Source organism: Aplosporella prunicola (assembly GCF_010093885.1).
Source record: "Aplosporella prunicola CBS 121167 unplaced genomic scaffold K452scaffold_8, whole genome shotgun sequence".
NCBI lineage: Eukaryota > Fungi > Ascomycota > Dothideomycetes > Botryosphaeriales > Aplosporellaceae > Aplosporella > Aplosporella prunicola.
The window spans coordinates 836,632-860,889 of record NW_022983536.1 but is presented as its reverse complement, the minus strand read 5'-3'; the positions used below and the strand labels follow the sequence as shown (position 1 = coordinate 860,889).

Here is a 24,258-nt window from a genome sequence, read left to right as displayed (position 1 = left end):
TGCATACCAGCTGATGTGCCCAGAACATCTGAGATCAACAGCCCGACGTATTGATTTGCCGCCCCGGGGAGCGGCCCATTGGAGCAAAAGCTCTCCGGTGGGGAGGGCGGTGGAGCCATTATGACCAGACACGTCCTGACCCTGTCGCGCGCGCATGGCGATCGAGCGACGAGGCGAGAAGAAAAATAACTCGGACGGCTTTCGGCTGGTAGGTAATGCAAATCACAGTTGTCGTGATGGGGTGGTGATGGTGGTGGTGATGGGTGATGGCTTGTTGGAAGGAAATGCGAGGTCTTGCATGGGTCGACCGAGAGAGCGGGCGGGCGTGCATAAGCAGAATTCACGACCCTGGGATCGGCGGGCCCACGGTTCCCGCAGGCGCGTCCTGAACGGTACGAACACCCCCCCTCTCAGCTCTCTCATCTGATGCATTCATCATCAGGCGGCCAGGCGTCCAGCTAGCCAAAACCCACAACCCACAGCGAGTTTCCTGGCTGGGAAGGGCGGGCAACTCGCCACCTCCGCGTTCCTGCCGCTTCCTCCCCGCGCTCCCACCAGCCCGCGCCGCCGGCAGCCGCGACCGCCCGCCCTTCCCCGACAGCCTGGCGCCGGATTTAACACGGCCAATATGTCCGGCTGGGCCCTTTCGCCTGGGACACATGGAAAACAGCGCAATGCTTCGTCTACAGAGAGGACGGCCATGCACGGTGGCCCTGCTACAAGACAATATCCAACTACGCGCGCTGCCGAGCGAGAGGGGGTGTGAGGCTCAGGCAGGGCCACATCAGCTGACAATCACCGCGGCGCCCCCGGCCCGAGGCCGCCGTCCAAGGAGTCTTTGCTGCATGCGGGATGTCGAGCGGAGCCCAGTCCAGGGTCCGGGGAGCAGGACGCGGCTCTGCTCTGGCGCGGCGGGATTGGCAGCGGCCGCTTCCGCAAAGCTTGTCGGGACTCCCGACTCCCGACGGCTGGGAGGCCGAGTTATTAGGCCATGAGGTATAAACCAGTTGGGCATTAACCAGTCGATAGTACGCCCGTACGCTTCGGGCAGGGGATCAGCGGGGCTCGCAGAGAGAGAGAGGCGCACTAATCTTGCGGGAGCGGGAGCAGGGCACGGCTTGGGCCTCGTCGCGGCGGCGGAAGGGGCGGGGCGATCGCTCCCACGGCTCCCTTTGCTTTTTGATGCGAGGTTCCGCTCCGTTGGCGACGGCGACGACGACGACGTGGCAGGCTGGGCTGGGGTTCGCGTCGCGAGATGAGTCCAGACGCGGGAACGGCTGGGCCAAGCCGGCAAGCACCGCGCCTAATGCCCGCTCCGTCGGGGCTGCTGCCGCTTTGGGCCGGGGGATTTGCTGCTGTCGGATGCTGTTTCTTGAGCCTTCGTCATCACTCACCATCTGCCGAACTACTACGACTCGCTCCTGAAACAGGGTCCGGTCTCGACGACGAGCGAAGGCTTTCATCAATATTGTACAATACAATAAATGGGGGGGGGGGGGGGGGTCGGTCGGAAGGCGTGCCATTCGAGTGGGTGGACAAGTCGACAGGAGACCCGAGGCATGTGAGATTGGCGGTGATTGCGATGCGAGGCGCCATGATGCAGCAGGTACGGATCCGTAGTTAAGTATATATTTTTTTTATTTTGTTTCTTTGTATAGAGAGAGAGGGGGCGCGTAAAGACAGCCGGGGCTGAATCATGCGGCAAGCCACTCGTATGAGAGACCCGGCTCCGTCGTCGTGGGTAAAGTTTTGAGACGCTCAAGGCGACTTGGCGAGCTCGCGCCAGGCCGACCCCTGTGCGATACCCCACTGCTTGGCCCCCCCCCCTCGCACTCCCAGGCGGACGGGCTCTCTGGTGGAAGGGTGGATAAGGGGAGTCGAGTAGGTAGGCAAGGGAGTGTGGACGGGAGTATGCCGGCAGTCAAAGAGAAGGCGACATGTCCGTCCGCTCCCTGAAGAAGGAGTGGCGACGAGGGCAAACATCCTGGCAATTCCGCAAGTGGAGAGGGCAAGCCGGCCCGTTCGCTCCCAGCCCGCCGGTTCCTCTGGTTAAAGCCTCTCAGGGCCCCGGCTCGCCTACCCAAGCAGCGCAAGTGATAACGCCAGCTCTCCCCCCTCCGACCACCCGTCCGCTCCCCTGGGTGCTGCACCGACCCGTATATATTACTGCTGCACCCTTACTTTTTCCCCACAACCAACAAACCTAAGCCATGAGTTCCCCCGGCCCGGACGACCGTCGCCAGAGCATTGGCAAGTATGTCAAGCGTCTGCGCACCGTCCTGAAGCGCAAGGACTCGACCAAGGACTCTTCTTCTGCCAGGTGAGCATGCCGATCCAACAACAATAACAACAAAATCTAACACTTTGGCCCCCAGCGACTCCAAGAAACCCACCGCCCAAGCCCAGGCCCCCAAGCCCACCCAAGCCCAAGCCTCTGCCCAAGCCGTCGAGTCCAAGCCCAAGCCCGAGTCCAAGCCCGTCACCTCCACCACCGGCCAAACCGCTTACCAGCGCAGCGCCGCCCAGCAGGAGCGTGCCCGCGCCCTCTTCGCCAAGTACGGCCTCACTCTCGAGGCGCACGAGTGGATCACGACCGGCGCCGCCAACGACAATGTGCAGCGCGTCGAGAAGCCGATCCGCATGCGCGTCCACCGCCAATGTCACCGCTGCATGACGACGTTTGGCGCCGACCGCGTTTGCCAGAAGTGCGAACACACGCGCTGCAAGAAGTGCCCGCGCTACCCGATCAAGAAGAAGGGCAAGGAACCCGAGACCAGCGCCGCCGCCGCCACTACCAAGACGCCCGAGAAGACCGCCGCTGCGAAGCCCGCCAAGAAGCCCGAGTACCTGACGATCAAGAGCCGCACCGGCGGCCCCGACCTCGAGCGCCGTCCTCCCAAGCAGCGTGTCCGCCGAACCTGCCACAAGTGTGGCGACCTGTTCATTCCTCCCACCGCCACCGTTTGCACCGGCTGTTCGCACACGCGCTGCACCAAGTGCCCCCGCGACCCTGCCAAGAAGAAGAAGTGGCCCGACGGTTACCCAGGTGACGCCCCGGCTTCCGAATCCGAATCCGAGCCAGAGGTGCACCGCCAGCCCAAGCCGGAACGTACGTGGAGGAAGCCGCGCATGCGGGTGCGCTGGCAATGCGAGGATTGCGACACGTTCTTTGTGGACAAGTCTAAAGAATGCGCCAACTGCGGACACGAACGCTGCCCTACCTGCACTCGTCTCCCGTAAGCTTTCCCCAACACCTTAATTGCTTGTCCGAATTCGTGCTAACGCGCCACCCCCTACAGGCCCAAGAAGATCAAGAAGGAACCCGATCCGGAGACGCTCCGGGCTGTGGAGGAAAAGCTCGCGCGCTTCATGATGGAAGATACACCCGGGGAGTCGGCCACGTCGGCCTAAGGCTGCAGCATGGCAGCATGATGAAACACCTCATAATGATTTCCTTTTCCTTTGCTGCATATCCATTCACAGCAAGCAAGCAAGCAAGCAAGCAAGCAAGCAAGCAAGCAAGCAAGGTCACTTTAGTCACTTCGGGAATGCATCCGTTTGATACCTTTCGCCAAAGGCACGGAGGATAAGGGGTATTTTTTGGAAAGTTTAGTGAGAAAGAGAAAGGAATTGAGGTTGATAGGGGGCACGGATGGTGGCCCTGCAAACGGTCACCGGTACCCTGACTTTTTTTTTTTTTTTTTTTGGTCGAATGCAAATGCCCTCCCAGCATCGATCCCCACACAAGCACACATCCCACCGAACTGCATTTCCATTCTTCTCGCGCGTCTTGTGCCTGCCTACTGACGGGGCACATAGCAAGCAAGCAACAAGCAACCCTAATCCCATCATCATCATCTACCTATCTATGTCACCCATCTCACCCCACCCCTTCTCCGGCGGCGGCAGCGGCAACTTGCCCAAAAGCTGCGTTGCCGCTGGTGGTGGCATTCTGCTCACGCCATGCCCTGTCCCTGTCCGGCAATTGCAGGGCAGCCCAACCCAGCCAAGCCAGGCAAGGCAAGCCGCCACGGTCGCACTGCGCCGACGTCATTCTGGCTGCGGCGGGCGGACAGCCAATGGAGCGGGCGCGCTTGGGCGCCTGCCCGTTTGGGCTAGCGTAAGTTATGCCGACTGACGACCGCCCGCTTTGCCCTGCCCTTGGAATGCCCTTCCTAGAGTACCTATCTGTGTTCGGTGCCCTGCCCTGCCCTGCCCTGCCTTGCCTTGCCTTGCCTACATACCTTGCTTTGCTTTGCTTTGCTTTGCTTTGCTTTGCTTTGCTTTGCTTTGTTTTGCCTCGTCTTGCCCTATCCTGCCCTTCAAGCCCTGGCGGGCGTGCCACGAGGGGTGGCGGGTGGCTCGAGCCGCTGGCTCTGGCGCTGGCGCTGCTGCTAATGCCGCCATCGCTATGTACTCGTACCACTAACTACCGCTACTGCCGTCGTCGCCGCCGCCGCAACGGCCTGCAGCGTGGCCCGCCGAGGTGGTAAGGGAGCGTACGTGGTACGTAGGTACCTAGGAGTAGGGTCGAGGCGTGGGTGCGTGGGGGATCGCTGGCGCGTGTGCTGTTGTCTTGCCTTTGCCTTGCCTTGTCCTGCGTGTTGGGTTGGATCGGGTCGGTAGAGGGGGGTGATGTGTGTGTGTGTATGTGTGGATGGGTAGGTAGGTAAGTATTGTGCTGTATGTACTGCTGGGGTGGGGTGTGGTGGTGCGACTGCTTGTGGTGCTGGTGGATGAGCCGAGCTTAATCGCTGAGCGGGCATCACCACCATCACCACCTACCTCTCATCATCACTTCCTCACTCACTCACTCACTCACGCACACACCCGCCCGCACGCGCGTGCAGCACTCAAACGCACCCACCCAAACGCATCCACCCACCCAACCAACCACCCCCGCACCCTCGCTCGCTCGCTTGCCAACCCCACTACCCGCCGTGCAACCCCAGACGCATGCCCGAAGTTCGAATGGGCTAAAAAGCAAAAACGAAGAAACAAAAAATAAAAATAATAAAAATAATAAAAATAAAAACAATAAAAAAAAGACAGGAAAAAGGAAAAAGGAAAAAGGAAAAAGGAAAATGCATAAAGGATGAAAGTAAAAAAGGTAAGAAAGTAAAAGCAATGGCTAACGCAGAACGGACACGATCCAGTGAGCCGTCCGTCATAGGTAAGCGGCTGGCAAGGGTCGGGTCGGCTCGGCTCGGCAGAGAGAGACGTACAGGGAGAGACGTACAACCTAGCAACGACTCCTAGGCAGCGACACAAGGCCAGACACCTCAGACGCAGGACGCACGACAGCCGGACATGGGATGGCGTGTCAGCGCTTTTTGCTTTCCGCTAGCGCATCTTCCTACAGTACAGCGTAGGTGGGTGGGTGTGTACGAGTACGGACGGAACCTGCCTAGGTGGGCACTGGGCAGTAAGCTCCGCAGCAGCAGCACAAGACAGACGAAAGCTAGGTATTGTACTAGGTGCACACTGCACGCCAGCGCGGAGGCGGCACCACGGCCGGCCGCGCATTGCGCAAATCACGGCCGCAGCAAATAGATCCGCACCCAAGTCCAAGTACTATACAAACCCTAGCGGACGTCGGCACCTAGGCACCACCAACAAAAGAAAAAAGACAACGTCAACGGACGAGAGAGAGGCCCGTGAGCTATACCTCCGCGCCCGCTATCGTATCAATATTGTACGATACAATACCCGCGCGCGGTGGAGCGGCACGTATTGTACGGGCTAATTAAGCATGAGGCCACTATGTAGAAGCACAGCGAGCCCATCACCGCCGCAATGGGCAAGGCGGCCGAGCGCGCGTCTTGGGGGTGTCGTTTGTATGTACATAGCTGCTGCGGATGGACCCCGGTTTTCGGGCGCCGTCCGCCATGGCGACGGCCATGGCCATGGTTGCGGCTGAAGCGGCGTGTGCGCATGCGTGTGCGTGTGCGCGCGTGTGTGTGCGCGTTTGGCTGGCCAGCTGGGTGGCTGGCTGGGTGAGAGAGAGAAAGCATGTGTGTGGGTGTGCGAGGGTTGGTTGGCTGGCTGCTACAGTAGGTGAGACCAACGAGTAACGACTCTCCTCCCGTGGCCACGGTCGGCGGCAAGATACGCACGACAAGGCAAGATGCGACAAAGCTGAGCACCAAGACACATGTCATGGTGAGAAGGACCCGAGCGACAGGGAGGCGCGCCCCCATGCATGCCTTGTCTTGCGCAAAAAAGCATGCCATTGCCATCCCGCGCAGCGGCAGCACCAATCCAATGCGCTCGCCTCCTCATCTTCTGTTTTTTCTTTTCGCACCGGCCGTTGGGGCGGCGGGGTTTACGCTTTCTTTTCTTTTCTTTTCTTTTTCTCTCCGTTCGTTTTCTCGCGTTTTGTTTTCGCTCTTTGCTTCTTCGTACCCGCCAGCACGTCCCCGGCGCCGCTCTATTGTACATAGGCGCCTAGCCCAACGGGCGGAGGCGCGTTCCCGTGCGCTCGCTAGTCAAGTTGGCTGATTGACTGCTTGCTTGCCACTAACTACGGAGTACTTGTGTCGGATTGCTTTTCCCCGCCGGGCTGGGGCCGTGTGCGTGCGTGCGTGCCGTGTGCTCTCGCGTGGCTGAGACGGGGGTTTGGTTGGCGGGGAAAAGGAAAAGGACGAGTGCGAGTGGGACGGCACGCGGTTGCTGTGTAGGTACAGTGTTGCTAGCTAGGTAGCTATGCCTGGTCCTCCTCCTTCTCCTTCTTCTTCTTCTTCTTCTTCTTCTCCTCACTGCCGTCTGCGCACGCCGCTCTCCCGTTCCCCACTGCGAGACCGCTGCTTTGGATTGAATGATGTTATTACGCTTAGATCCGCAGATGAGAGTCAGAGTCACGGACACAAGACAGAGCAAGTGAGCAACCACCGACCAACCAGCCAGCTAACCAGCCAGCCGTGCAGACCGGCTATCCCTCCGACGCAGTGCGGCCCCTCCCTATTATTGTATTGTATACAATATGCAGACCACGTAGTTACGCACGCACGCTGCCCACGGAAATAACACAACAGAAATAGATGAAGGCGCTATTTGCGGCCGATCGCTCGCGCGCTGCTCACTAACCATTTACAATACAATAGTGGATGAGTACGATTGTATGTACGTGCTTCGGCGTATTACGTACGTGCGGAGTGCGTGCTCGTCCCGTTCGATCCGATCCTGGGCTGGCGATCGTGATTGCTCTCAGGGAGGGGAGGAGGGGAGGGGCGGCCGCGGGGGAGCGTTCCCGTTTGTTCGTTCCTTCTTCCTTCTCCCTTCCTTCGCTCATTCGTTCGTTCGCTCATCGTTCGCGCGAGAGGTAGGTAGGTGCGTACTGTACAGCACAAACACACAACAAAAATACACTGCCAAAGCAAGCAAGCAAGCAAGCCAACCCAGCAATCCATCGTCATAATTACATTACCCAGCACTTCGGCCTTCCTCGCCACCACTCCTTCACCCCTTCACATGCGCGGGTTATCCTCTGTCCTCCACGAATGCCCTCCTTGCCTAGACACCCCTTCTACTCTATTCGCACCGAGGACCTCGGCACCGCTCACGCCCCTTTTCGGTACCCGCACGCACGCTCGATCAGCGCGGTGCTGATCGCGGGCCGCGCCGTGGGTGTGCGTGTGCGGGCGATGAGGTTGCGTGCGTGGAGTAGGTGGGGGGGTCCGTGGTGTGTGCTGTGTGGTGTAGAGTGCTCTTCTAGAGCGTCTACCCGCGCACCCACGCACTCCTTACTCCTTACTACGTAGTTACTCTCTCTGGAGGTGGCTCCGCTGCTTCCATATTCCATACTACGTAGGTACGTACGTATGTAGCTTCGCTTGCGGCGACGCGACGCGGCGCGACGCGGGCGTGCTGATTTACATAGGTATGGAGTACTGTGCAGGTTGATCTGCCTGGCGTCGCGTGATGGTGTGCTGCTGGTGCTTCTGGGAAGGAGTATGGACTACGGAGTACGGACATAGTGGGCGGAGTGTGCAAGCGAGGTGAGGTGGAGCGTCCTTCTGGGTGCGCACGTCGGCAGAGCCGCTTGTTTTGGGTGTGTAGAAGGTGTGTACTGGGTATGCAGATATGTGGTAGACAGGTGAGTAGCAGAGGGAGGAGGGGAGGAGGGGCGAAAGGGCAGTCACAGGGAAAGGATGTCGCGCTCACTCACTGAATCATCCACACACACAGTGCCAGCAGCAGCGCCAGCAGAATAGCAACAACCGAGACAACAAGCCACGCCACTCCCACCCACCACACCACACCCACGCAGCCGCCTAGTCCCAGTCATAGTCCAACAACAGCCACACCACAAGCAGCGGGGCGCGGACTACACGAGCAGTTCGACCTTTGTGCCGGCAGCCGCTTCTGGGGTGGGCCCCCGCCGCGCCTATAAGATGCGCGCGCTATACCCCTCGTCTGGGCTTGGCGGCTGCTCGTTTACGTTTACCTGCTGGCTAGTGGCTGCACTCTCGTTCCCTGCTCTCCCTGCTGACGGTCCCTGCGGTCCCTGCGGGCGGTCCCTGTGGGCGGGTTCCTCGTGTTCCTTGCTTGCGGTCCTTGCGGTCCTGGCGGTTCCTTGCGGGTTCGGCAGTTATGGAGCGCGTGGGGGGAGGGGAGCGGCGTGTGTGCTTTGCTGGTGGTGGTGGTGAGGGGTGCAATGGGGGGTTTGTCTGCCTGCCTGTCTGCTCAGTAAGGTTTTGGCGTCGGAGTTGCGCCTGCTGCCGTTGCAGGACAGTTCGTGCGAAGTCAAGACTTCCCTCCAACCTCCCTAAGGCATTCCCGTCAACCCTCGCCGTTATTCCCGCCCCGAACTCCTCTATTCCATGCTGCCATTTCTATCGTGCGTAACTACCTGCGTAGTAGATAGACACAGTAAGTCCTCTACACACGTAGACAGTCCGCACACCAACACCTCCCTCCCTCCCTCTTCCATTAACCATTACTCTCCCTCCCCCCCCTCTCTCTCTCTCGCTTTCTCGCATACACACATCACCCCACCCCCACGCTCCGACTCATCCCGCGTCTCGACAGCGGCTCAAGCACCCGCAGCCCGCAGCACACAGCCGCAGACGGTTCCTCGCTCCGCTGCACTGCTGCGCCGCTGCCTCGCTTGCACATACAATATTGTAGCGCGCTTGCGTTCCAGTCTCCACTTTTTTTTTCTGCTCCTACGTAGTAGGTACGGATCCGTACTGTGTGGGCTGGGCCTGCGCCGCATGTACGTAGTCCTGTACGGCACAGCACTTGGGGCAGTACGGACTAGCTAGCTTGCCGTGGTAGTGCTTAGTGGTGGGGCCGCTGCTGCTGCTACAATACTGCGCCGCAATGCAGCGGAACGGCGTTGACCGTTGGCTGGGTTTATGCTTGAGTGTGCTTGTGCTTGTGCTTCGGCTTGGATTTGGGCTTAGTGTGTCTGTCGTACAGTAGGGCAGCGATACTGAAGGGCTGGCTATTTAAGTAACCAAGCACGGGATTTTAGCTAAGTGAAAAAGTGGTGTACAATAGTAGGTAGGCCAAAGCAGAGCAGAGCCGGAGCAGAGCAGAGCGCGCTCATATTGTCGCCTTCCCTCTTATATATCTTCCTCTCTTTCTCTCTCCGATTCCGCTCAGTTAACTTACTACATCAAAAACCATTCACTCCCACACCCACCACGTCCAGCACCAACCCACCTTCCACACGCACCCACGCACCCACGCACCCACGCACCCACGCACCCACGCACCCACGCACCCACACCACGCACCAAAACGCCACCATGCACGCCCAGCCGCACACCCACACCCCGGGCACGCCGGCTATGCAAAGCGGGGAACCGCCCCCCTCTGCCTCGGGCCCTCGGCTACGCACCTGTCCATGTGCTTGCCTGCTGCTGGTAGTGGTGGTGGTGTGGTTTAGGGTTTTTTAGTCTCGGCTGTGCCGGCTGTTTTGGTCGCGCTTGCCCTGGGTGGGGGGGGGGGGGGAGAAGCGCCGGGTAAATTGAGGACAGGACAGGGAGGGGCGGGGTGGAGGGTGCGCCGGGTTGGGTCGGGTCGAGTAGGGAGGGGGGGAGGGTGAGCGTGAGTGGGTAAATGGGTGGGGTGGAGGACAGGGAGGGAGAAGGTAGCCGGTAGGCGAGGGTGTGTACTGGACGTTTGATTTGATTGGGGTGCTTGTGATTGGTTTGGCTGCTGGGGACTGCGGTTCTTCACGCGTGTGTGTGTGGTTTTGGCTTCTGCGCCGTGAGGATTTTTTTTTATTCTCGGGATTATGCGTTTCTTGTTTAATATTTTTTTTTTATTGGATTTATTTTTTTCATCTTTGCTTTTTCCGGTTTTTTGCATTCTTCCTCTTTGCCCGCCATACTGCCTGTCCATCGCCATTTCCTTTTTCACTTTGTTAGGGTTGTGTTTGCGTTTACTTTTGTCATTGGTTGGGGAGACAGAAACTTGCGGTAGCCGGTGGGAATATTGGAAGAATAGCGTGCTATGTTCTGCCGCTTTAGCAGGTTTTAGCTTGTTCGCTACCTTCACGCTATGCCTCGAAGAGCAGTACATAAGCAACGGGCTAGGTAAGAGGTAGTACTTATAGATTAGGGTATTTGATTGTATGTCGTGGTGATGTGCTTAGTTGGTGGTGGTGAGTATACTGTTTCACTGTTGTAAGAAGATACGTTTTGTGGTCACTGTGCATGTAAAAGATGGGTTGAAAATGTTTTTTTCTAGGTTTTGTTCTAAAAGAGCAAGGGAGTGGACGGAATTAAGAAGACTACCTACAGCCTGGGGGTTCGGACATGCTAAAGTAGAAGTCAGGAAACAGGGAGCCGCAGAAAAAAGGCTATCGGCATTGCGTTACAGAGCCTATCCAACCCAGGTAAGAAGACGAAGCGAAATTATCCAAACGGCCAAGGAATAGACCAAAAAGCCTGCCTACAACGCCCGGTCATCCAACCCCCCTACTCACTATCCTACCAATCCTCCACAAACCCCATACCCACCTCTAGCCACAATCTCCTCACCCTCAGTCGCCTACATGATCCCAGACACCCTCCGCTTGCGTGCCGGGGGAGTCATCTGGCCAGCCAATAGGGCCGGGGTACGAAGGGACGAACATGCCGTTAACCCACTCCCCGTCGGCGAAGGTATCCCATCGAAGTACGACATCGTCGTTGTCCGTAGTGCCGGCGAGGGCTGTGGCGACGGCTACGGCGACGGCCGCGTTATTATCGGTGTTTGACACGGGAGGCGGAGGAGGAGACTCGTACAAAATCGCCCGGCAGTTGGGGCACTTATTCGAGTTTCTCGCCCATCCGCCGATGCAATCCATGCAGAAGATGTGATTGCATGTGGGGAGGTGAATGGGCCAGTCCGCAAGGGTGGCTCGCTCTCTACAGATGGTGCAGAAGCCCTTTCCCTCGTCCTCCTCCTTTGCAAGCTCCTGCAGCTTCTCCGCCGTGGCTCGGACGGCATTCTCTAAGAACTCCTCGCTGTTGACAAGCACGTTAGCTTGAGCAGTAGACATGGTACCAGACATACTGTATGCGAAAATGCTGAGATGATGGGGTAAGAAAACGTCTAAGCACTTACCTGGTCGTGAATCGTTGAGGCAAGATTACTGTGCTCGATGTGATCGTGTCGAGTGGTTTGGTATAGTGATACAGTCAGGGTACAAGGCCAGTATATATACGACCGCGTTGCAGAGTTGGATAGGAATCTCTGAGGAGACAATAGTCGACGTTCGCGCATAATGCCATTGTTTGGGATGTCCTTTTGCGGAAGGGACAAAAAGGGTAGTAGCTTCTGGCGTGCATACTCATGTTTTTGTGGCTCTTTCCTCAGGCTCCTCAACAGCGCGCTCCGCGGCCTGAACGTTGACATCAGAAGTTTGCAGCCAGCTCGTCGGAGCATTTCTTCTCGAGCACACATACCTACATGCTCAATGACCGCATCATCAGCAGAGAAAGGTCCCTGGTATCCATATAGCCGTTATCCGAGAGCATTCGAATACCCACAACTGTCTGCGGATTTCGTCGCGCAGATGCGCGATTCCGCGGTCGCCGCAGGACGTCACTGGTACGGCTATCATGGAGACAGGTATGTCGATGCCTTCTTCTGGCACTGTAGATGATAGTTTGTATGTAAAGGTGATGTTAAGAAAGATCCAGAGTGTGTGAGGCAAGCTCACTCTTACACGTGAGATGAGGCCTAGTTAGCGTCAGTGATTCAAGTTGTGTGGTGCTACCCGTGTCTCCAGAACCTGTCCTAGGTAGTCTTCGTTTGACCACGACCACGTGCGGCAGGGCCCGAGGCATGACATCCAGCACCCTCCCGTTCCCTACAGAGAAGCTGTCTGTCCTCACACTCCATGACAAAGAACATGTTCAAGAATACACAACTGACGGTGGCATTTCTTTGTTCATCTCCATACTCCTGGTCCTTTGATATCCATATTACGATCCCACTTCCTCCATCATCCATACAAACAAAGCCAACCATCAAACAATACCAGTCAGTGTGCAGTACGAGCCGCCCAGTCTCGCGGATTGCAGAGCAGTGCTCTGGCCAGCAAATCCCTGTTAAAATCTTTCATCTCGCCCACACTGGGTCGTAAAACCGTCCGCGACACCGTCCGAAACCATTGCAAGTTGACTCGCATAAGACACTCCTGAACTCCTTGCAATGACCGCGTTCCGGCGCGGCATGGTATCCAGTTAAAGACGTGTAGCTGAACTCGGGCGTGGTGCTGAAACATTATATACGAGAAAGGGAAGTATGTGCGTGCAGGAAAATGTGTCCGGTTGAAGAAAAATTTTTTACTGCTTCGCATTAAAAACTGGACGGACCTGGAATGGTCTAGAAAGGGAACACCTTACCGGGCGTTGTGGTGAAAGTAAACAAGCGTAGTCTCGCGCAGACAAAGGATGTTCGGTTTGCGATTGTCGTTGCGATGGTTGTAGTACTAGCTCGGCGGCAAGTACCTGCATTCGAAGATGTCGACTAGCGCAACACCCGGCAATAAGCTGACAGAAGGCTTACTTTGCAGTTACCCTGCCCGTACGCGCATATTGCTACGTTGAAGCGTAGCCGATGGGATGTCCACGTGCCATCGAGTAACGCACACTCGGAGCTGCAGCCTGTGGACGGGTGGGGCTGTCACTGATGACGATAACATCATCGTAACGCTGTTTGACTGGGCTTTTCACGGTGTATGGATACCCGGCGAATGTCGGCATGTCGCGACGCCGCTCGAGCGGAAGGGGCTGGTGGACTCTCTGTCGAGGATCGACCGAGTGACTGTGATCAGTATGGTACCCACGTACTTCAGCCTGTCGGGGCTCAGAACGGGGCGAAAATCCCTCCTCTCCCCTAACAAATTGGCGCCACTCGCGCTTCTGCATCTCGACTAGCTCTCCGCCGGAGTTGCGTTTGGGCGGAAGGGGTCTTTGGTGGACCTGTCCATCAGTAAGGCGAGAGCCTGATGCCGTTGTAGGAACAGCATCGGGATTTCTGTTGTACTGGCCTGATCCAGGGCCATCGCGCTCTGGACCGCGATATCTGTCACGTTCTGCTTCTCTAGCCTCAACGAACTGACCGTTGGTAGGAGAAGCATAACCGGGAGCTACAGGCTCTGCGTAACGTTGTGCAACCATTGGCCGAGAGGCAGTGAGCGGGCGACTTGCCGCTGGTTCTGCATCAAAGCGACGGTAAGGCACTGGCTCGGTCCGAACGAGTCCCTGCATATTGTCGCCTGTCGAGTAAACACGAGGAGCAAATTGTTGACTGGGTCCAACAGTTGTCCGGGGTCGCGAAGCATAACCAGCACGTGCATTTTGAGCGCTTGTTGGGTCTCTCGGGCTGCTTGTTAGGTCAATAACCTCCATGCGCGATGGCTGCCTGCGGGGCACATCATCTCTTGCGCGGTACTGATCGGACGGGGCAAACTTCTTCGAGCCCTCCATTTCAGCTTGCATGAGCGTGCGTTCCTGAAGAGATATGTACTCGAGCCTTTGTCGCTTTATCGGGGATTCACTGCCGCGAACATATCCGGCAAGCTGTGTTGAAGAAGTGGGATCATCCTTTTCAATGGAAGGTATAACCTCATCCTCAGGTCCAAGAGGGCGACCATCAAGTTCACGTGTCTGGTTAGTTACTGGACGTCTGTCGGGGGTTTGGACAATAGGCTGGCTGTGTGATATGGGTATCCGAGGTGGGTGTTCGGGTCCAGAGCGCACAACCCGCATAAATGGGTTGGTCTCATGAGGCAGCAGGCGTGCTTCCTGGTGAGGGTAGACACGAGGTGACTGTGGAACCTAGTTACCAGTGTTAGCTGCACCATAGCAGGGCAGGGTTGAAGATTTAGCCATTAGCTTTCTGCCGCTTGCATCCAACTCACATCGTAATGGATACGCCCACCTGCTGCGAGCAGACGCGCATCTGGTGGAGGACCCAGAGGCCTTTCTCCTGTTAGCTAAGAGCAACCCAATGACAAACAATTTCACCATACCTGGCATAGCGGGATTCTTCGGTCAGCGGCCTGGTATGAGCAACCGTATGGCCTGAATCCGTAACATATGGTGGAGGCTGAGGATACAGTGGAGAAGCTGCCCTCTTTCTAGTAGGCTGTCGTGGTCGAAGGATTTGTGGGATTCCAAGCCGATGCCCATAGGCTCTGTAATGTGTCCTCATCCAGTCCGACTCGGGAGGCTCTGGGGCCTCAAGCTCACGTGCAGTCGCTTGGCTGGAGATGATCTCAACGCTGGCTTCCCTGGAGTCGTGATCCGAGCCGCTAGTAGTTTCATAGCCGTCTTCTTCGTCGTCATCAAGGATGATAACTTCGCGGAACTCGTCCTCCATCTCAATCTTGCCGTCGTCGTTCTCGCCACGCCATTCTAGTAGCTTGTCCAAACACTTTCCTTCAACAGTGGCACGAGCTTCGTGCCAGCTTCTCTCCTTGAGCATCTTGTCATAGTCGGTGTACTTATGCCTGACATGGGCGAGCACTGCAAGTTGCACCTTTCGCGCGAGAGGGAGATCTGAAGAACCTACCCTATCTGAACCCTGCGAGAATTTTAACACCCTGCCAACTAACACATGAAAGTCTCTTACCTTCCGGAAGGCGTGCTTGACGATGGCCTTCAGAGCCTTTTCCGGGATTTTTGGGAAAAGGTCCTTCATAGTAATACTGATTTGTTGCTCGGTCTGCTCCGCAGACGCATTCTGAGCCATGCCCAGTTTGCGACCGGCACTCTCAAGCCCTTGGGCAATCTTTGATGTGTAGCCATCGGTATTGCTTTTGCGAGAGGGAGCGATGTCGATATCAAGCCACTCGACGGCTTCATCGACAACCACATTTGGGAAGTGATATCCCAGCCTGTGGACATGATAGCCGAGTTTGTTCGGGTCCACGGCAGCCTTGTTTGTTGGCTTGGCCTATGACGGTGAGAAACATGGAACGGGTGAAGAAGAAGTAGGAGAGCATACGGAAACAATATGAACTTCGAGCCCGCGACGACGGCAGAGCTCCTTGCATCGTTCGGTCAGCTCAGGCGAACCGACCGGGATGAAAGTGTAACCGGGGGGAGCTCTGTCATTGAAGGAAACCTGGAGAAACGGTTAAAATTAAGAATAGATGGAGAAAAGAGACCGGAAATGACGGACGGCGGAGCGCAGCTTCTTCTTTTCCTGCGTGACGGATTCAAAAACGACTTTGTAAGGCTTCTTGTTTCTGCGCGAGGCCGCCTTGCTTTGGGCCCTCGATGCGTGCACCGATGCGGCGCGACTCTGTACTCGAACCATGGTGGCTACTGCAAGCACATGCTGTTGGGAAGTGAGGTTAGTGGACACGAGGAGCGATCAGAGACCGTCAGTCGCCTGTCGCTGATATAGTCTACGAGAGTGCACTAGAGCTCTTTGTATAGCCGGACTGTCGCGTTGACGGTGCGAGGCGTAAGCAGCTGAAGTGGATGAAGAGTTCAAGGTGCGCAGGTCGCGCTTGGGATGATAGGTTGCGACTCGGCTGTCTGGGCCAGCCCTGTCAGCACGCTAGGCCCAGCCTCGGCAGGACTCCGCGTTCGTCGCTGCTTCCATGCTTGCGAGCTTGTGCTTCTGCTCGAGCCGACGAGCACTGCTGGCTGCACCATGTCGTCGCCCTCCAAGGCTGAGGTCCTGCTGGCCTACCGCCAACTCTACACCCATGCTTTGCGCGCCGTGCAGTACTCGGCGCCCGCCCGCTACACCTTGCGCGACCACCTCCGTCTCGCCTTCCGCCGCACCTCCCCGGCTGCCTACGACCGCCAGAAGATCGACAACACCCTCGAGTTCCTCCGCGGCGCTGCGCGCGAGAAAGGGCTCGAGCACCGTATAGTAAAGAGCCTGATTCATACTTGGTGGCATGAGCGGCTGTTCAAGCAGAGTTCGCGCTACACGGTGGACCAAAAGTCCAACAGGTACGCCGACGTGGTGCTTAATCTGTTGCAATCACGCTAATACTCCTCGGACAGGGACCGAAATGAAGTCAAGTGTTTAAGAACCGCCTATGATCCCTTTAACCATACCCTTCATATGCTAAACGAAAGCATGGGAATGTGCATATAGTAATGCTGGCGGAGGAACACTGCTAGCTTGAGATACCCTTGCATTCTGACACGAAGCGGACGTGTCATTGGGATCGCCATTAGTAGGGTAGCACAGGTGTTAGAGGCACATCTGCGACAACAGGTCCTGGTTCTAGCCAGCTGGAGCTTTGTTGTCCAAGTCTCCACCGGTGGTAAGGGCAGTACACCTCCAGAGACCTTGTCGCCATTGTAAGCGGAATTGGTCAACAATCGCCATTACGAGTATGAAGAAGTAAAAAGACCCTGCCGAGCACCGCCGTGGCAAGTTACTGGCATGGTCCAGGCCGACACACGCTACATAAAATCATCCAAGAAGTCCTCATCCCTGTCCTGATTGTTCGACATTGCCACAAGATCCTCGCTGTGGACATCGTCGTACGCATGGTCTCTCTGCCAAGCCTTCTCCTTGCGCTCCTTGGCCACGCGAGCTTCTTCCTTTTTCTGCAGCCGAAATTCGTGTCAGTAAACAGGCATTTTGTTTGAAGCTTTAGGGAATTCCCCCGGAATAACCCACCCGCTCCTGCACCGCAGCGCGGTCCTTGCGCCGCAGCTCCTTCTGCCTGTCCTCACGCTCCTGGCGAAGGTCCGGGTACTTCTCGACCTTGGTCTTGTTCAGACGGTTGATGATGGGGTTTTCGCGCTGGGGAACAAGGATCTTCTTGACCTGGAGCGGTGTGAGAATGTTTAGGGAAGGAGATCAGACAGATAAATCAAATATGGTGGCTTTCAAACGTAACGGGAGAAATTACCTTCTTCTGGTTATGGAATCCAACCTGACCGACAGCCATGCTGCCGTCTTTCTTGAGGTTAGACCATGGCGTGTAGATAATAGTGACGTTGTCCTTCTTGTTGCCTACAACAACCATTGCTCAGCCTCACACACCCAAAGCAAAGCCCGCATATGGCACGAGAAGGGCCAAAGCAAGAAACATACCCTCGATCGAGTTCGCCTTGGTCAACTGCGCGCAATCCCAAAGCAGGGCCTGGTCAATATCGTCCCAGGACTCGCCGTCCCGCAGGCGGACGTAGATATGCGCGCTAGACAGATTGTCGACGTGGAACTAGGAAGCAGACAAAATGTTGGCCGGACTACTCGGAGACACGGATCTTTGTGGACTTATGGTGGAATACATACCCTTTCCGGGCGTTAGAGAACGTGACTTGAGAAAGAGACAGCAGTGCATATGTAAACGCCACACACGGGTGTCCACATAGCGAAAGTGAAAAGAGAGAGAGAAAGAGAAAAAGAGACAAGAAAAAACCCACCAAACGTCCTCCTCCCAGCCATACTTGATCAGCTCCTCATCTAGCGCAGCACGATGTCAGCACACCGACCTTTCCTTGTATGTATAGGCAGTGCCGCATTAGGAGCAGGCAGGGAGAAGAGAAGCGCACTTTCGACCTTATCCTTGCCGACGTAGATAAAGGCCGACGGCGCGACGACGTTGCTGGTGAAGTACAAGACCATCGTGTCCGTCGCTCGCGCTGGCGGTCCTGTGTTGCGAGCCCGTGGCTAAATTGTGCGCGGCGTGGTTTGCTGCCAGAAAATCTTAGCGTCGTCGCTCGCGGGGTCGTTGGTTCGCGGCCCAACCACCCGTTGTGATTGGCTCGTGTGCTGCGACTGCTGGTCTAGACGATTATGGTAGCATATTTGAGCTTGTGGCGTCTAGCAGCTCGATATAAACGATGAATTCAACTTGTCTCACACCGCGCAACCAAATGTATAACAATCATATCTCATGTTGTACACTCTCGCAGCGGTCGCACAGATACAAGAGCGTTAAACAAAAGAAATTTGTACACATGCAACTGTTCCGCCGCCTCTCGCTGGTCTATAAAATGCCAAGAGGAGAACGCAAGCAGGGCATTACGGACGATTGGAGAAAGATCCAGGGCCTCTTCGTTTCCCAACTATCAACACACAATACCCGATTCATCCCTCACCCGTCTACCACGCTGTAATCATGATATCGCTCGCATCGCAACCGCTCTAACCGATGATGACCTTGTCCTCAGCCGGGAAATCGTACTCGGGGATCTCGAGGTTAAGCGGCGCAGGACCCTTGCGGGCACGGCCGGAGATGTCGTAGTGGGAACCGTGGCAGGGGCAGAACCAACCGCCGAAGTCGCCGGCCTCGCCAATGGGGACACAACCAAGGTGGGTGCAGACACCTGTAACGCGCCACTGTTAGCCGCGGTCCGTCGCCCCAAAACCGATGCTCCCGGTCCACCGGAGCTTCGGGACGCGGGGTTCCACATACCAAGCATAATCAACCACTCGGGCTTCTTGACACGGTCGGAGTCGGCCTGGGGGTCCCTCAGGCCCTCCCACTTGGTGTTCTCAGCCTCCTGGATCTCGCCCTCGGTGCGGTGGCGGATGAAGACGGGCTTGCCACGCCACTTGATGATGACCTGCGCCCTGGTTTAGTATGCCGACAATCATGCCGGAATCGCCGAAACTCACGTTCTTGCCCTCAGGGATGGCGCTGAGGTCGATCTCAACCTTGGCCTGGGCCAAGACATCGGCGGACGCGGACATGTTGACGAGGAAGTCTGCCGGGCGTCGCATCAGCCGCTGAACCGAATGCCATCCATCAAGACCCCCCATTGAATGCCATATCTTCCAATGCCGCCCTCCGATTCCTTGGGACATTACCCACCTTGGACGGTGTTCTTGGCACCCATGGCAGTGATGGCACCCATGCTGCCGACCATGAAGTACTGGAAGACCTTCTGGCCGGTCTCGCCGCCGCTGTTGCGGTACTTCTTCCAGGCCTTGGTGGGGATGCTGGTGGTCTTAGCGCCCTTGAAGGGGCTGTCGAAGGAGGCCGACGACTCGGAGCGTTTTTGCAGCGCGGTTGCGGAGGCGCGGACGGCGGGCAATTGGGTCCGCGCGGCGGCCCGGACCAGCGAGCTGGCGGTCGTGGTAAGAGCCGGCATGGTGAGTGGAGAGGTTGGCGGCGATGAGGGGAGGGTTGGGGGGTTGCGGAGGATGGGGATCGAGGTCGAGGTCGATGGTGTCAATGGCAGGACGTTCAAGCCTGCGAAATCTCCCGGGGCCCGAATCGCTGACTTCGCCCGTCGTGATTGGATGCGCACCCGCGCACGGACGTATATCTAGGTACAGCAGCAAGAGCGACCACCAACAGCAACCAACCAACTAACTACCAACCATTTTCAAGAAGCAAACAGTCCCATCTACCTTTCATACCTCACTCACCTAGGTTATTACCTATACTGACTATCCAGTCTCGGACTCGGACCTTTTACCCCAATTGACCCTACTCTCCATAATCCCGTGCCATCCGGATCGGACAAGCTGTTCAAGATGCCTGTCGGCGGCAAGCTGAAGACATCCTCAGAACAAGTCAACAGCTACGGCAACGAGCGAAATGACCCCATCATACTACAGCGCGTCAACAAGGTTACCCAACGCTATCTCAAAAAGCCCCAGGTCAACCAAAAGACAGATGCACCAGCTTCACCAGCTCCAGAGCCAACCAATGAGCAGCAACAGCAAAGGACTGACGAAAAAACGACTGACGACCAAGCAAGCACCAAGCCTGACACTAACAAGCAAAACACCTCACCACCACCACCTCCTCCTCCACCCAGCACGACACCAAGACTGCTAATCAAGGAAACTGTCGGCGATATCTTTGACGCCCCCGACAATGCCGTCCTCATCCACGCCTGCAACTGCATCGGCTCCTGGGGCGCCGGCATAGCCCTCGCCTTCAAGCAAAAGTACCCCAAAGCATTCAGCTTCTACCGGGGATTCTGCGCACAAGGGCGCGCCAAGCCTGGAACAGCTTTACTGATTTCTCCGCGCGATGGCCAGCGCGATCATTACATCGGCTGCCTGTTCACCAGTGTCGGGCACGGGAAAAGAGCAGACGCCCCGGCGGTGATCTTGCGCCAGACGAAGCCGGCTATGGAAGACCTCCTTAGACGCATTGCCCGGAACAGGAGAGAGTCCGGATTTCCCGCTGAGGTAAGGATGTGCCGTATTAACTCGGGACTGTTCAATGTACCGTGGGAGGATTCGAAGGGCGTGCTGGCGGGTATTGAGGTTGAGCCGGATATGCTGACCGGGGTTGTCGTTTACGAAAAGGCGGAGTAGAAAAGAGGACTGCCTTTTCCATTCCCTACTTGCTAATGGGTGGGATTTGGCGGTGCTGTTAGGTATAGTATACCAGGACACTGAGCGTTACCTCACCTGGCTGGCTTACCCATTCTGATACTCAGCTAAGGCCTTAGGCATACAATGCATGCTTCTAACCATTGCTTTGAAACCGCGATAAGCCAAGGCATTCACTCTGCAATAGTCGAAGGGGAAGATGTTGTTATAATTCTAAGGCCCTCGTGAGCCGACTCCCTCACAGGAGCCACCGTCAGCACCGCCACGCAAACACTCACGTGCCACACAAAGGTTTGTAGCGCGCACAGCCACAAACTCCGTCATCGGGCGCAGCGACATCCCCAGCTCCAGCCCTGCAAGGGCACCTGCGCCCGCATCTCGCCTTTCCACCTCCAAACCACCGAGTCAAGCGCACCCTCTACTCCCACATACAAACCAGAACCCTCATGATGTGCGGCAGCGACTTCTTCCTCGGCCTGCTGGCCCTGCTCTTCCCTCCCGTCGCCGGTACGTATATCCACACACATGCACGCCCTGCAGCCCGACCCCACATCGCAGCAGCCCTCACTCCACCCGCGATCACCGGCGGGAACCGCCACCGCGCATCTTCGCTCGCAACTCGCAACCCGCACGCATCACGCCTCCCTCCCCTTAAGCCCAACCGCGCACAAAAACAAAACAAAAGCTAACACATCAACCCCGCACGCAGTCTGGGTCAAGCGCGGCATCTGCAGCGCCGACAGCATCATCAACCTCGCGCTGTGCTGCCTCGGCCTCCTCCCCGGCCTCCTCCACGCCTGGTACATCATCTACACGTACCCGGACACGAGCGACAGCGAGTACGAGCGCGTCGCGGCCAGCGACCCCGAGGCCAACGGCTCCGTCACCTACTACTACGTGCAGCGCGGCAACAACAACGCTGGCGGCCGCCAACAACAACCTTCGTCTGGAGCTCAGCAGCAGTATCGCAGCCATGGCCAGCCTACTTATGGTGGTGTTGCCCCCATGCCCGGCAGTGCTAGCCGCCACCAGTTCCCCGGCCAGCAGCAGAGCGGCGTGAAGAATGCGTTTGCGGGCGCGGGTGCGCCGCCTGCGAAGGCGCCGCTTCCTCCTGCGAATGCGGGTGGTGAGAGTGGCGAGGGCGCGAGTAATGCGCTGCCGCCGCCGACGTATGCGGAGGCTGTCAAGGGCGACCACAAGGTCCAGACTTGAGAGAAGAAGAAGAAGAGGTAGAGGTAGAGTGGGCGAGTGGACGAGCGAGCGAGTGAGTTGGTGAGTGGTGAAGGGCCAAAGTCAAAGTCTGCGTCACCAGCGACGACTGGGGGAGTAGCATACGCGTAGGTCACGGTGGGAATCACGTCAAGCCCGCAGCGGTTTGTCGGGTCAAGTCAGTGGGCTCAGGTTATGTTATCGACGAGGCATTCTGCGTGGTTGGTGGTGGTTTACTCATTCTTCATGCTGCTCTCCTCTTCGATGCATGCGTTAATTTCACTACTGGTGCTGCTGCTGGTGGTGGCGGTAATGGTGGTAGCATGCAACCCTGCCCGTTCATCACTGCGTTGCGTTAGTTTGTCTGGAGGTTATTACAGTGCGCTTATTCGCGGTCCAGTCTTGCCTTCACAGCAATAATGCAGTTTCATTTTTTCATTTCGCCTCACTGCCTCTTCCTGGAAGCGCATAATGCGTGCTCGTGCTGTGGGCTATTGCTGATACACGCCGTCCGCCGACTTGGTGGCTAGGCAGGAGTACTGCTGCGCTGCCTTGACTGCAACTTACTGTTGCACAACACTGCTCGTTATAAAGCACCAATGCTCACTCACAAATCAGCACATGCGTGCACACCTCGCCCATGCTCTGCTACCAGGACAACTGGGCGGACAGACGACAGTCAATGTGATTCAGGGGGGTACTCCCAGAAGTTAACACGGTCGTATGTGCGTGCGTGCCTGCTTTCCGCTGATGCCAGTGCTTTGCTGTGCTTTGCTAGCACGGGGAGGGTGGGGAGAGGTGGTGCTGGTGCGCGGCAGCGCTGGTGGGTGATGCGTTTCTTAGATATTTAAATATTCGGTTTGTGTTTATCTGCCGCTGGGGGTGGGAGGGGCGTGGCTTTTGGTAAGTGAGTGGTAAGTGGTAAGTGGGCTTGGGTTTTGGGTTTTGGGGGTTGCCACCATATCTTCTCATCTTGTTTTGTCTCAGTCTTCTATCCTACTTGGGAGTTATGTGGCTAGGTTGCTGGATCTACCGTATAGTACAGCACAATTATAGAGTAGGGCTTAGATATCAGCAGTGGCCGACCCCTCCTCCCTTCCACCTAAGCCAAGCCACAGAAAGCCAACCCCTCCACACATAAACACTGCGTATAAACCATCAAACTACCCCCACCACCCCCCACATCTAACCCCCCAACGCCCCAACCAGCCACCCCGCCCCAAACGCCAGCGCAAGCCACACAACCGCACCCCTACAGCCACTAAAACAGCCGCACTCTCCGCTAGAGCTGCTGACGCTGCTGACGCTGTCCTCGCGGTCAACCTCTTTTTCTTTTACCACGCACTTGTCGTGGTTTTCGCGCTTGCTGGTAGGGACTATGTCAGTGCTCCGGTCGGCGGTAGTGGTGGAGGGTGTGTCGTTCTCCTCCTCTTTGTCGTCTTCGTTGTCCCTGTCGTCCTCGTTGTCTGCGTCGTTTTCCTCTACGTCCTCCCCCTCCTCCCCCACCACCACAACCCCCCTCCCCAACCCCGACCCCACAGGCCTAAACACCCGCACCCCCCCTTCAACACTAAAGCCCTTTGCACCCCGCGGCAGCCCCGGCAGCGGCCTCAACGTGCCCGTAGCGCCGGGTGGGAACGCACCTTGCTGGTTCGGCTTCTCCTCCCCTGCTGCCGTGCAGGTTGCGGGCCCTGCTGTGCAGGTCCCAGGCACGTAGCCCAGGTCCAGCATCCCCCGCACCCACGCCTCCGCCCGCAAGCAGCAGCACGCAGCGCGCAGCTGGCCCGGGGAGGCATCTTCTGCGCTGCTCCTGAGGACGGTGGTTATGAGCGCGGCGCGTGGGGTGCGGATGTTTGGTGTGGTGGCCCAGGCGAGGAGGGCTTGTCCTTGGCTGGAGGGTTGGGGTGGGGTTGTTGGGGAGCTGGATCTGGGTTGGAGGGGAGAGGGGGTTGTGCTGGCTGTGCTGGCTGTGGCCGCGGTGTTAGAGCCGTATTGCTCCTTCGCTGCTACGTCTTCGCTGCACGGAGCCTTGACCTCGACTTTGAAGGCGTCGTCCCAGTCTACTTGCCCAAAAGCATTGAGGCCCGAGAGGCTGGCGCGGGGGCGTGGCATGCTGGACGGAGAACTGTGCTGTGCTGCGTGGGGTAGGGATAGATAGATGTACAAGACAGGCTTGCTTGCTTGCTTGCTTGCGCCGCCTCGGGACGGTCGGTACAGAGAGACGATAAGTATGATGGCTAGCTTGGTGTAGGCGTTCAAGCAGCGTGATTGTGCGAAAACAACAGCGGGCAGCACTGTCGGATCCGAAACCGTAAAAAA

General features: G+C 57.1%; 13 protein-coding genes across 13 annotated transcripts; 6 read left to right on the top strand and 7 right to left on the bottom strand.

The window, feature by feature from the left end:
• Nucleotides 1–2,109: 2,109 nt before the first annotated feature.
• On the top strand, nucleotides 2,110–3,706 carry K452DRAFT_268304 (uncharacterized protein). The gene is made up of 3 exons (XM_033538883.1): nucleotides 2,110–2,320; nucleotides 2,376–3,236; nucleotides 3,300–3,706. Exons 1-3 carry the CDS (start codon nucleotides 2,211–2,213, stop codon nucleotides 3,409–3,411), a joined length of 1,083 nt encoding a protein of 360 aa, XP_033399573.1. The 5' UTR covers nucleotides 2,110–2,210; the 3' UTR covers nucleotides 3,412–3,706.
• Nucleotides 3,447–4,273, top strand: K452DRAFT_163455 (uncharacterized protein). Its single transcript, XM_033535698.1, has one exon. The coding sequence runs from the start codon at nucleotides 3,653–3,655 to the stop codon at nucleotides 4,136–4,138; it is 486 nt and encodes a 161-aa protein (XP_033399572.1). The 5' UTR covers nucleotides 3,447–3,652; the 3' UTR covers nucleotides 4,139–4,273.
• A 1,333-nt stretch (nucleotides 4,274–5,606) lies between these two features.
• On the bottom strand, nucleotides 5,607–6,689 carry K452DRAFT_163505 (uncharacterized protein). Its single transcript, XM_033535700.1, has one exon. The coding sequence runs from the start codon at nucleotides 6,237–6,239 to the stop codon at nucleotides 5,688–5,690; it is 552 nt and encodes a 183-aa protein (XP_033399571.1). The 5' UTR covers nucleotides 6,240–6,689; the 3' UTR covers nucleotides 5,607–5,687.
• Nucleotides 6,473–7,083, top strand: K452DRAFT_163426 (uncharacterized protein). Its single transcript, XM_033535697.1, has one exon. The coding sequence runs from the start codon at nucleotides 6,706–6,708 to the stop codon at nucleotides 7,024–7,026; it is 321 nt and encodes a 106-aa protein (XP_033399570.1). The 5' UTR covers nucleotides 6,473–6,705; the 3' UTR covers nucleotides 7,027–7,083.
• A 2,495-nt stretch (nucleotides 7,084–9,578) lies between these two features.
• K452DRAFT_163406 (uncharacterized protein) lies at nucleotides 9,579–10,764 on the bottom strand. Its single transcript, XM_033535696.1, has one exon. It carries the CDS (start codon nucleotides 10,531–10,533, stop codon nucleotides 9,892–9,894), a length of 642 nt encoding a protein of 213 aa, XP_033399569.1. The 5' UTR covers nucleotides 10,534–10,764; the 3' UTR covers nucleotides 9,579–9,891.
• K452DRAFT_346492 (uncharacterized protein) lies at nucleotides 10,765–11,509 on the bottom strand (the record flags this gene model as incomplete). The annotated part of the gene is made up of 1 exon (XM_033545471.1): nucleotides 10,765–11,509. One exon carries the CDS (start codon nucleotides 11,507–11,509, stop codon nucleotides 10,997–10,999), a length of 513 nt encoding a protein of 170 aa, XP_033399568.1. The 3' UTR covers nucleotides 10,765–10,996.
• Nucleotides 11,510–14,286: 2,777 nt separating this feature from the next.
• On the bottom strand, nucleotides 14,287–15,930 carry K452DRAFT_163397 (uncharacterized protein). The gene is made up of 5 exons (XM_033535695.1): nucleotides 15,634–15,930; nucleotides 15,457–15,576; nucleotides 15,082–15,405; nucleotides 14,480–15,033; nucleotides 14,287–14,429 (listed from the first exon to the last, which is right to left on the bottom strand). Exons 1-5 carry the CDS (start codon nucleotides 15,769–15,771, stop codon nucleotides 14,339–14,341), a joined length of 1,227 nt encoding a protein of 408 aa, XP_033399567.1. The 5' UTR covers nucleotides 15,772–15,930; the 3' UTR covers nucleotides 14,287–14,338.
• Nucleotides 15,931–16,113: 183 nt separating this feature from the next.
• K452DRAFT_224438 (uncharacterized protein) lies at nucleotides 16,114–16,569 on the top strand (the record flags this gene model as incomplete). The annotated part of the gene is made up of 2 exons (XM_033536687.1): nucleotides 16,114–16,412; nucleotides 16,476–16,569. 2 exons carry the CDS (start codon nucleotides 16,114–16,116, stop codon nucleotides 16,567–16,569), a joined length of 393 nt encoding a protein of 130 aa, XP_033399566.1.
• A 210-nt stretch (nucleotides 16,570–16,779) lies between these two features.
• K452DRAFT_285892 (uncharacterized protein) lies at nucleotides 16,780–18,132 on the bottom strand. The gene is made up of 6 exons (XM_033540184.1): nucleotides 17,985–18,132; nucleotides 17,856–17,895; nucleotides 17,524–17,651; nucleotides 17,339–17,442; nucleotides 17,104–17,253; nucleotides 16,780–17,030 (listed from the first exon to the last, which is right to left on the bottom strand). The coding sequence occupies exons 1-6, from the start codon at nucleotides 18,055–18,057 to the stop codon at nucleotides 16,884–16,886; spliced, it is 642 nt and encodes a 213-aa protein (XP_033399565.1). The 5' UTR covers nucleotides 18,058–18,132; the 3' UTR covers nucleotides 16,780–16,883.
• A 164-nt stretch (nucleotides 18,133–18,296) lies between these two features.
• On the bottom strand, nucleotides 18,297–19,543 carry K452DRAFT_285890 (uncharacterized protein). Its single transcript, XM_033540183.1, has 4 exons — nucleotides 19,250–19,543; nucleotides 19,054–19,142; nucleotides 18,851–19,001; nucleotides 18,297–18,761 (listed from the first exon to the last, which is right to left on the bottom strand). Exons 1-4 carry the CDS (start codon nucleotides 19,527–19,529, stop codon nucleotides 18,580–18,582), a joined length of 702 nt encoding a protein of 233 aa, XP_033399564.1. The 5' UTR covers nucleotides 19,530–19,543; the 3' UTR covers nucleotides 18,297–18,579.
• A 320-nt stretch (nucleotides 19,544–19,863) lies between these two features.
• K452DRAFT_285889 (uncharacterized protein) lies at nucleotides 19,864–20,773 on the top strand. The gene has a single exon (XM_033540182.1). It carries the CDS (start codon nucleotides 19,918–19,920, stop codon nucleotides 20,710–20,712), a length of 795 nt encoding a protein of 264 aa, XP_033399563.1. The 5' UTR covers nucleotides 19,864–19,917; the 3' UTR covers nucleotides 20,713–20,773.
• Nucleotides 20,774–21,088: 315 nt separating this feature from the next.
• K452DRAFT_247322 (uncharacterized protein) lies at nucleotides 21,089–22,386 on the top strand. Its single transcript, XM_033538052.1, has 2 exons — nucleotides 21,089–21,237; nucleotides 21,440–22,386. The coding sequence occupies exons 1-2, from the start codon at nucleotides 21,177–21,179 to the stop codon at nucleotides 21,940–21,942; spliced, it is 564 nt and encodes a 187-aa protein (XP_033399562.1). The 5' UTR covers nucleotides 21,089–21,176; the 3' UTR covers nucleotides 21,943–22,386.
• On the bottom strand, nucleotides 22,173–24,051 carry K452DRAFT_296822 (uncharacterized protein; the record flags this gene model as incomplete). The annotated part of the gene is made up of 2 exons (XM_033541954.1): nucleotides 22,173–22,284; nucleotides 23,216–24,051. The coding sequence occupies 2 exons, from the start codon at nucleotides 24,049–24,051 to the stop codon at nucleotides 22,173–22,175; spliced, it is 948 nt and encodes a 315-aa protein (XP_033399561.1).
• Between the last annotated feature and the right edge of the window lie 207 nt (nucleotides 24,052–24,258).

Coding starts and splice junctions, on each gene's coding strand:
- K452DRAFT_268304 (XM_033538883.1), top strand. CDS start 2,211: ATGAGTTCCCCCGGCCCGGACGACCGTCGCCAGAGCATTGGCAAGTAT. Junction 2,321..2,375: donor AAGGACTCTTCTTCTGCCAG/GTGAGCATGCCG, acceptor TTTGGCCCCCAG/CGACTCCAAGAAACCCACCG. Junction 3,237..3,299: donor CCTACCTGCACTCGTCTCCC/GTAAGCTTTCCC, acceptor CACCCCCTACAG/GCCCAAGAAGATCAAGAAGG.
- K452DRAFT_163455 (XM_033535698.1), top strand. CDS start 3,653: ATGGTGGCCCTGCAAACGGTCACCGGTACCCTGACTTTTTTTTTTTTT.
- K452DRAFT_163505 (XM_033535700.1), bottom strand. CDS start 6,239: ATGGCAATGGCATGCTTTTTTGCGCAAGACAAGGCATGCATGGGGGCG.
- K452DRAFT_163426 (XM_033535697.1), top strand. CDS start 6,706: ATGCCTGGTCCTCCTCCTTCTCCTTCTTCTTCTTCTTCTTCTTCTTCT.
- K452DRAFT_163406 (XM_033535696.1), bottom strand. CDS start 10,533: ATGTACTGCTCTTCGAGGCATAGCGTGAAGGTAGCGAACAAGCTAAAA.
- K452DRAFT_163397 (XM_033535695.1), bottom strand. CDS start 15,771: ATGGTTCGAGTACAGAGTCGCGCCGCATCGGTGCACGCATCGAGGGCC. Junction 15,577..15,633: donor AGAAGAAGCTGCGCTCCGCC/GTCCGTCATTTC, acceptor CCGTTTCTCCAG/GTTTCCTTCAATGACAGAGC. Junction 15,034..15,081: donor TCAAGCACGCCTTCCGGAAG/GTAAGAGACTTT, acceptor AAATTCTCGCAG/GGTTCAGATAGGGTAGGTTC.
- K452DRAFT_285892 (XM_033540184.1), bottom strand. CDS start 18,057: ATGGTCTTGTACTTCACCAGCAACGTCGTCGCGCCGTCGGCCTTTATC. Junction 17,896..17,984: donor CGGCAAGGATAAGGTCGAAA/GTGCGCTTCTCT, acceptor GTGCTGCGCTAG/ATGAGGAGCTGATCAAGTAT. Junction 17,443..17,523: donor CAAGGCGAACTCGATCGAGG/GTATGTTTCTTG, acceptor TGGTTGTTGTAG/GCAACAAGAAGGACAACGTC.
- K452DRAFT_285890 (XM_033540183.1), bottom strand. CDS start 19,529: ATGCCGGCTCTTACCACGACCGCCAGCTCGCTGGTCCGGGCCGCCGCG. Junction 19,143..19,249: donor TGCCAAGAACACCGTCCAAG/GTGGGTAATGTC, acceptor GACGCCCGGCAG/ACTTCCTCGTCAACATGTCC. Junction 18,762..18,850: donor CGAGTGGTTGATTATGCTTG/GTATGTGGAACC, acceptor GGCGCGTTACAG/GTGTCTGCACCCACCTTGGT.
- K452DRAFT_285889 (XM_033540182.1), top strand. CDS start 19,918: ATGCCTGTCGGCGGCAAGCTGAAGACATCCTCAGAACAAGTCAACAGC.
- K452DRAFT_247322 (XM_033538052.1), top strand. CDS start 21,177: ATGATGTGCGGCAGCGACTTCTTCCTCGGCCTGCTGGCCCTGCTCTTC. Junction 21,238..21,439: donor GCTCTTCCCTCCCGTCGCCG/GTACGTATATCC, acceptor CCCCGCACGCAG/TCTGGGTCAAGCGCGGCATC.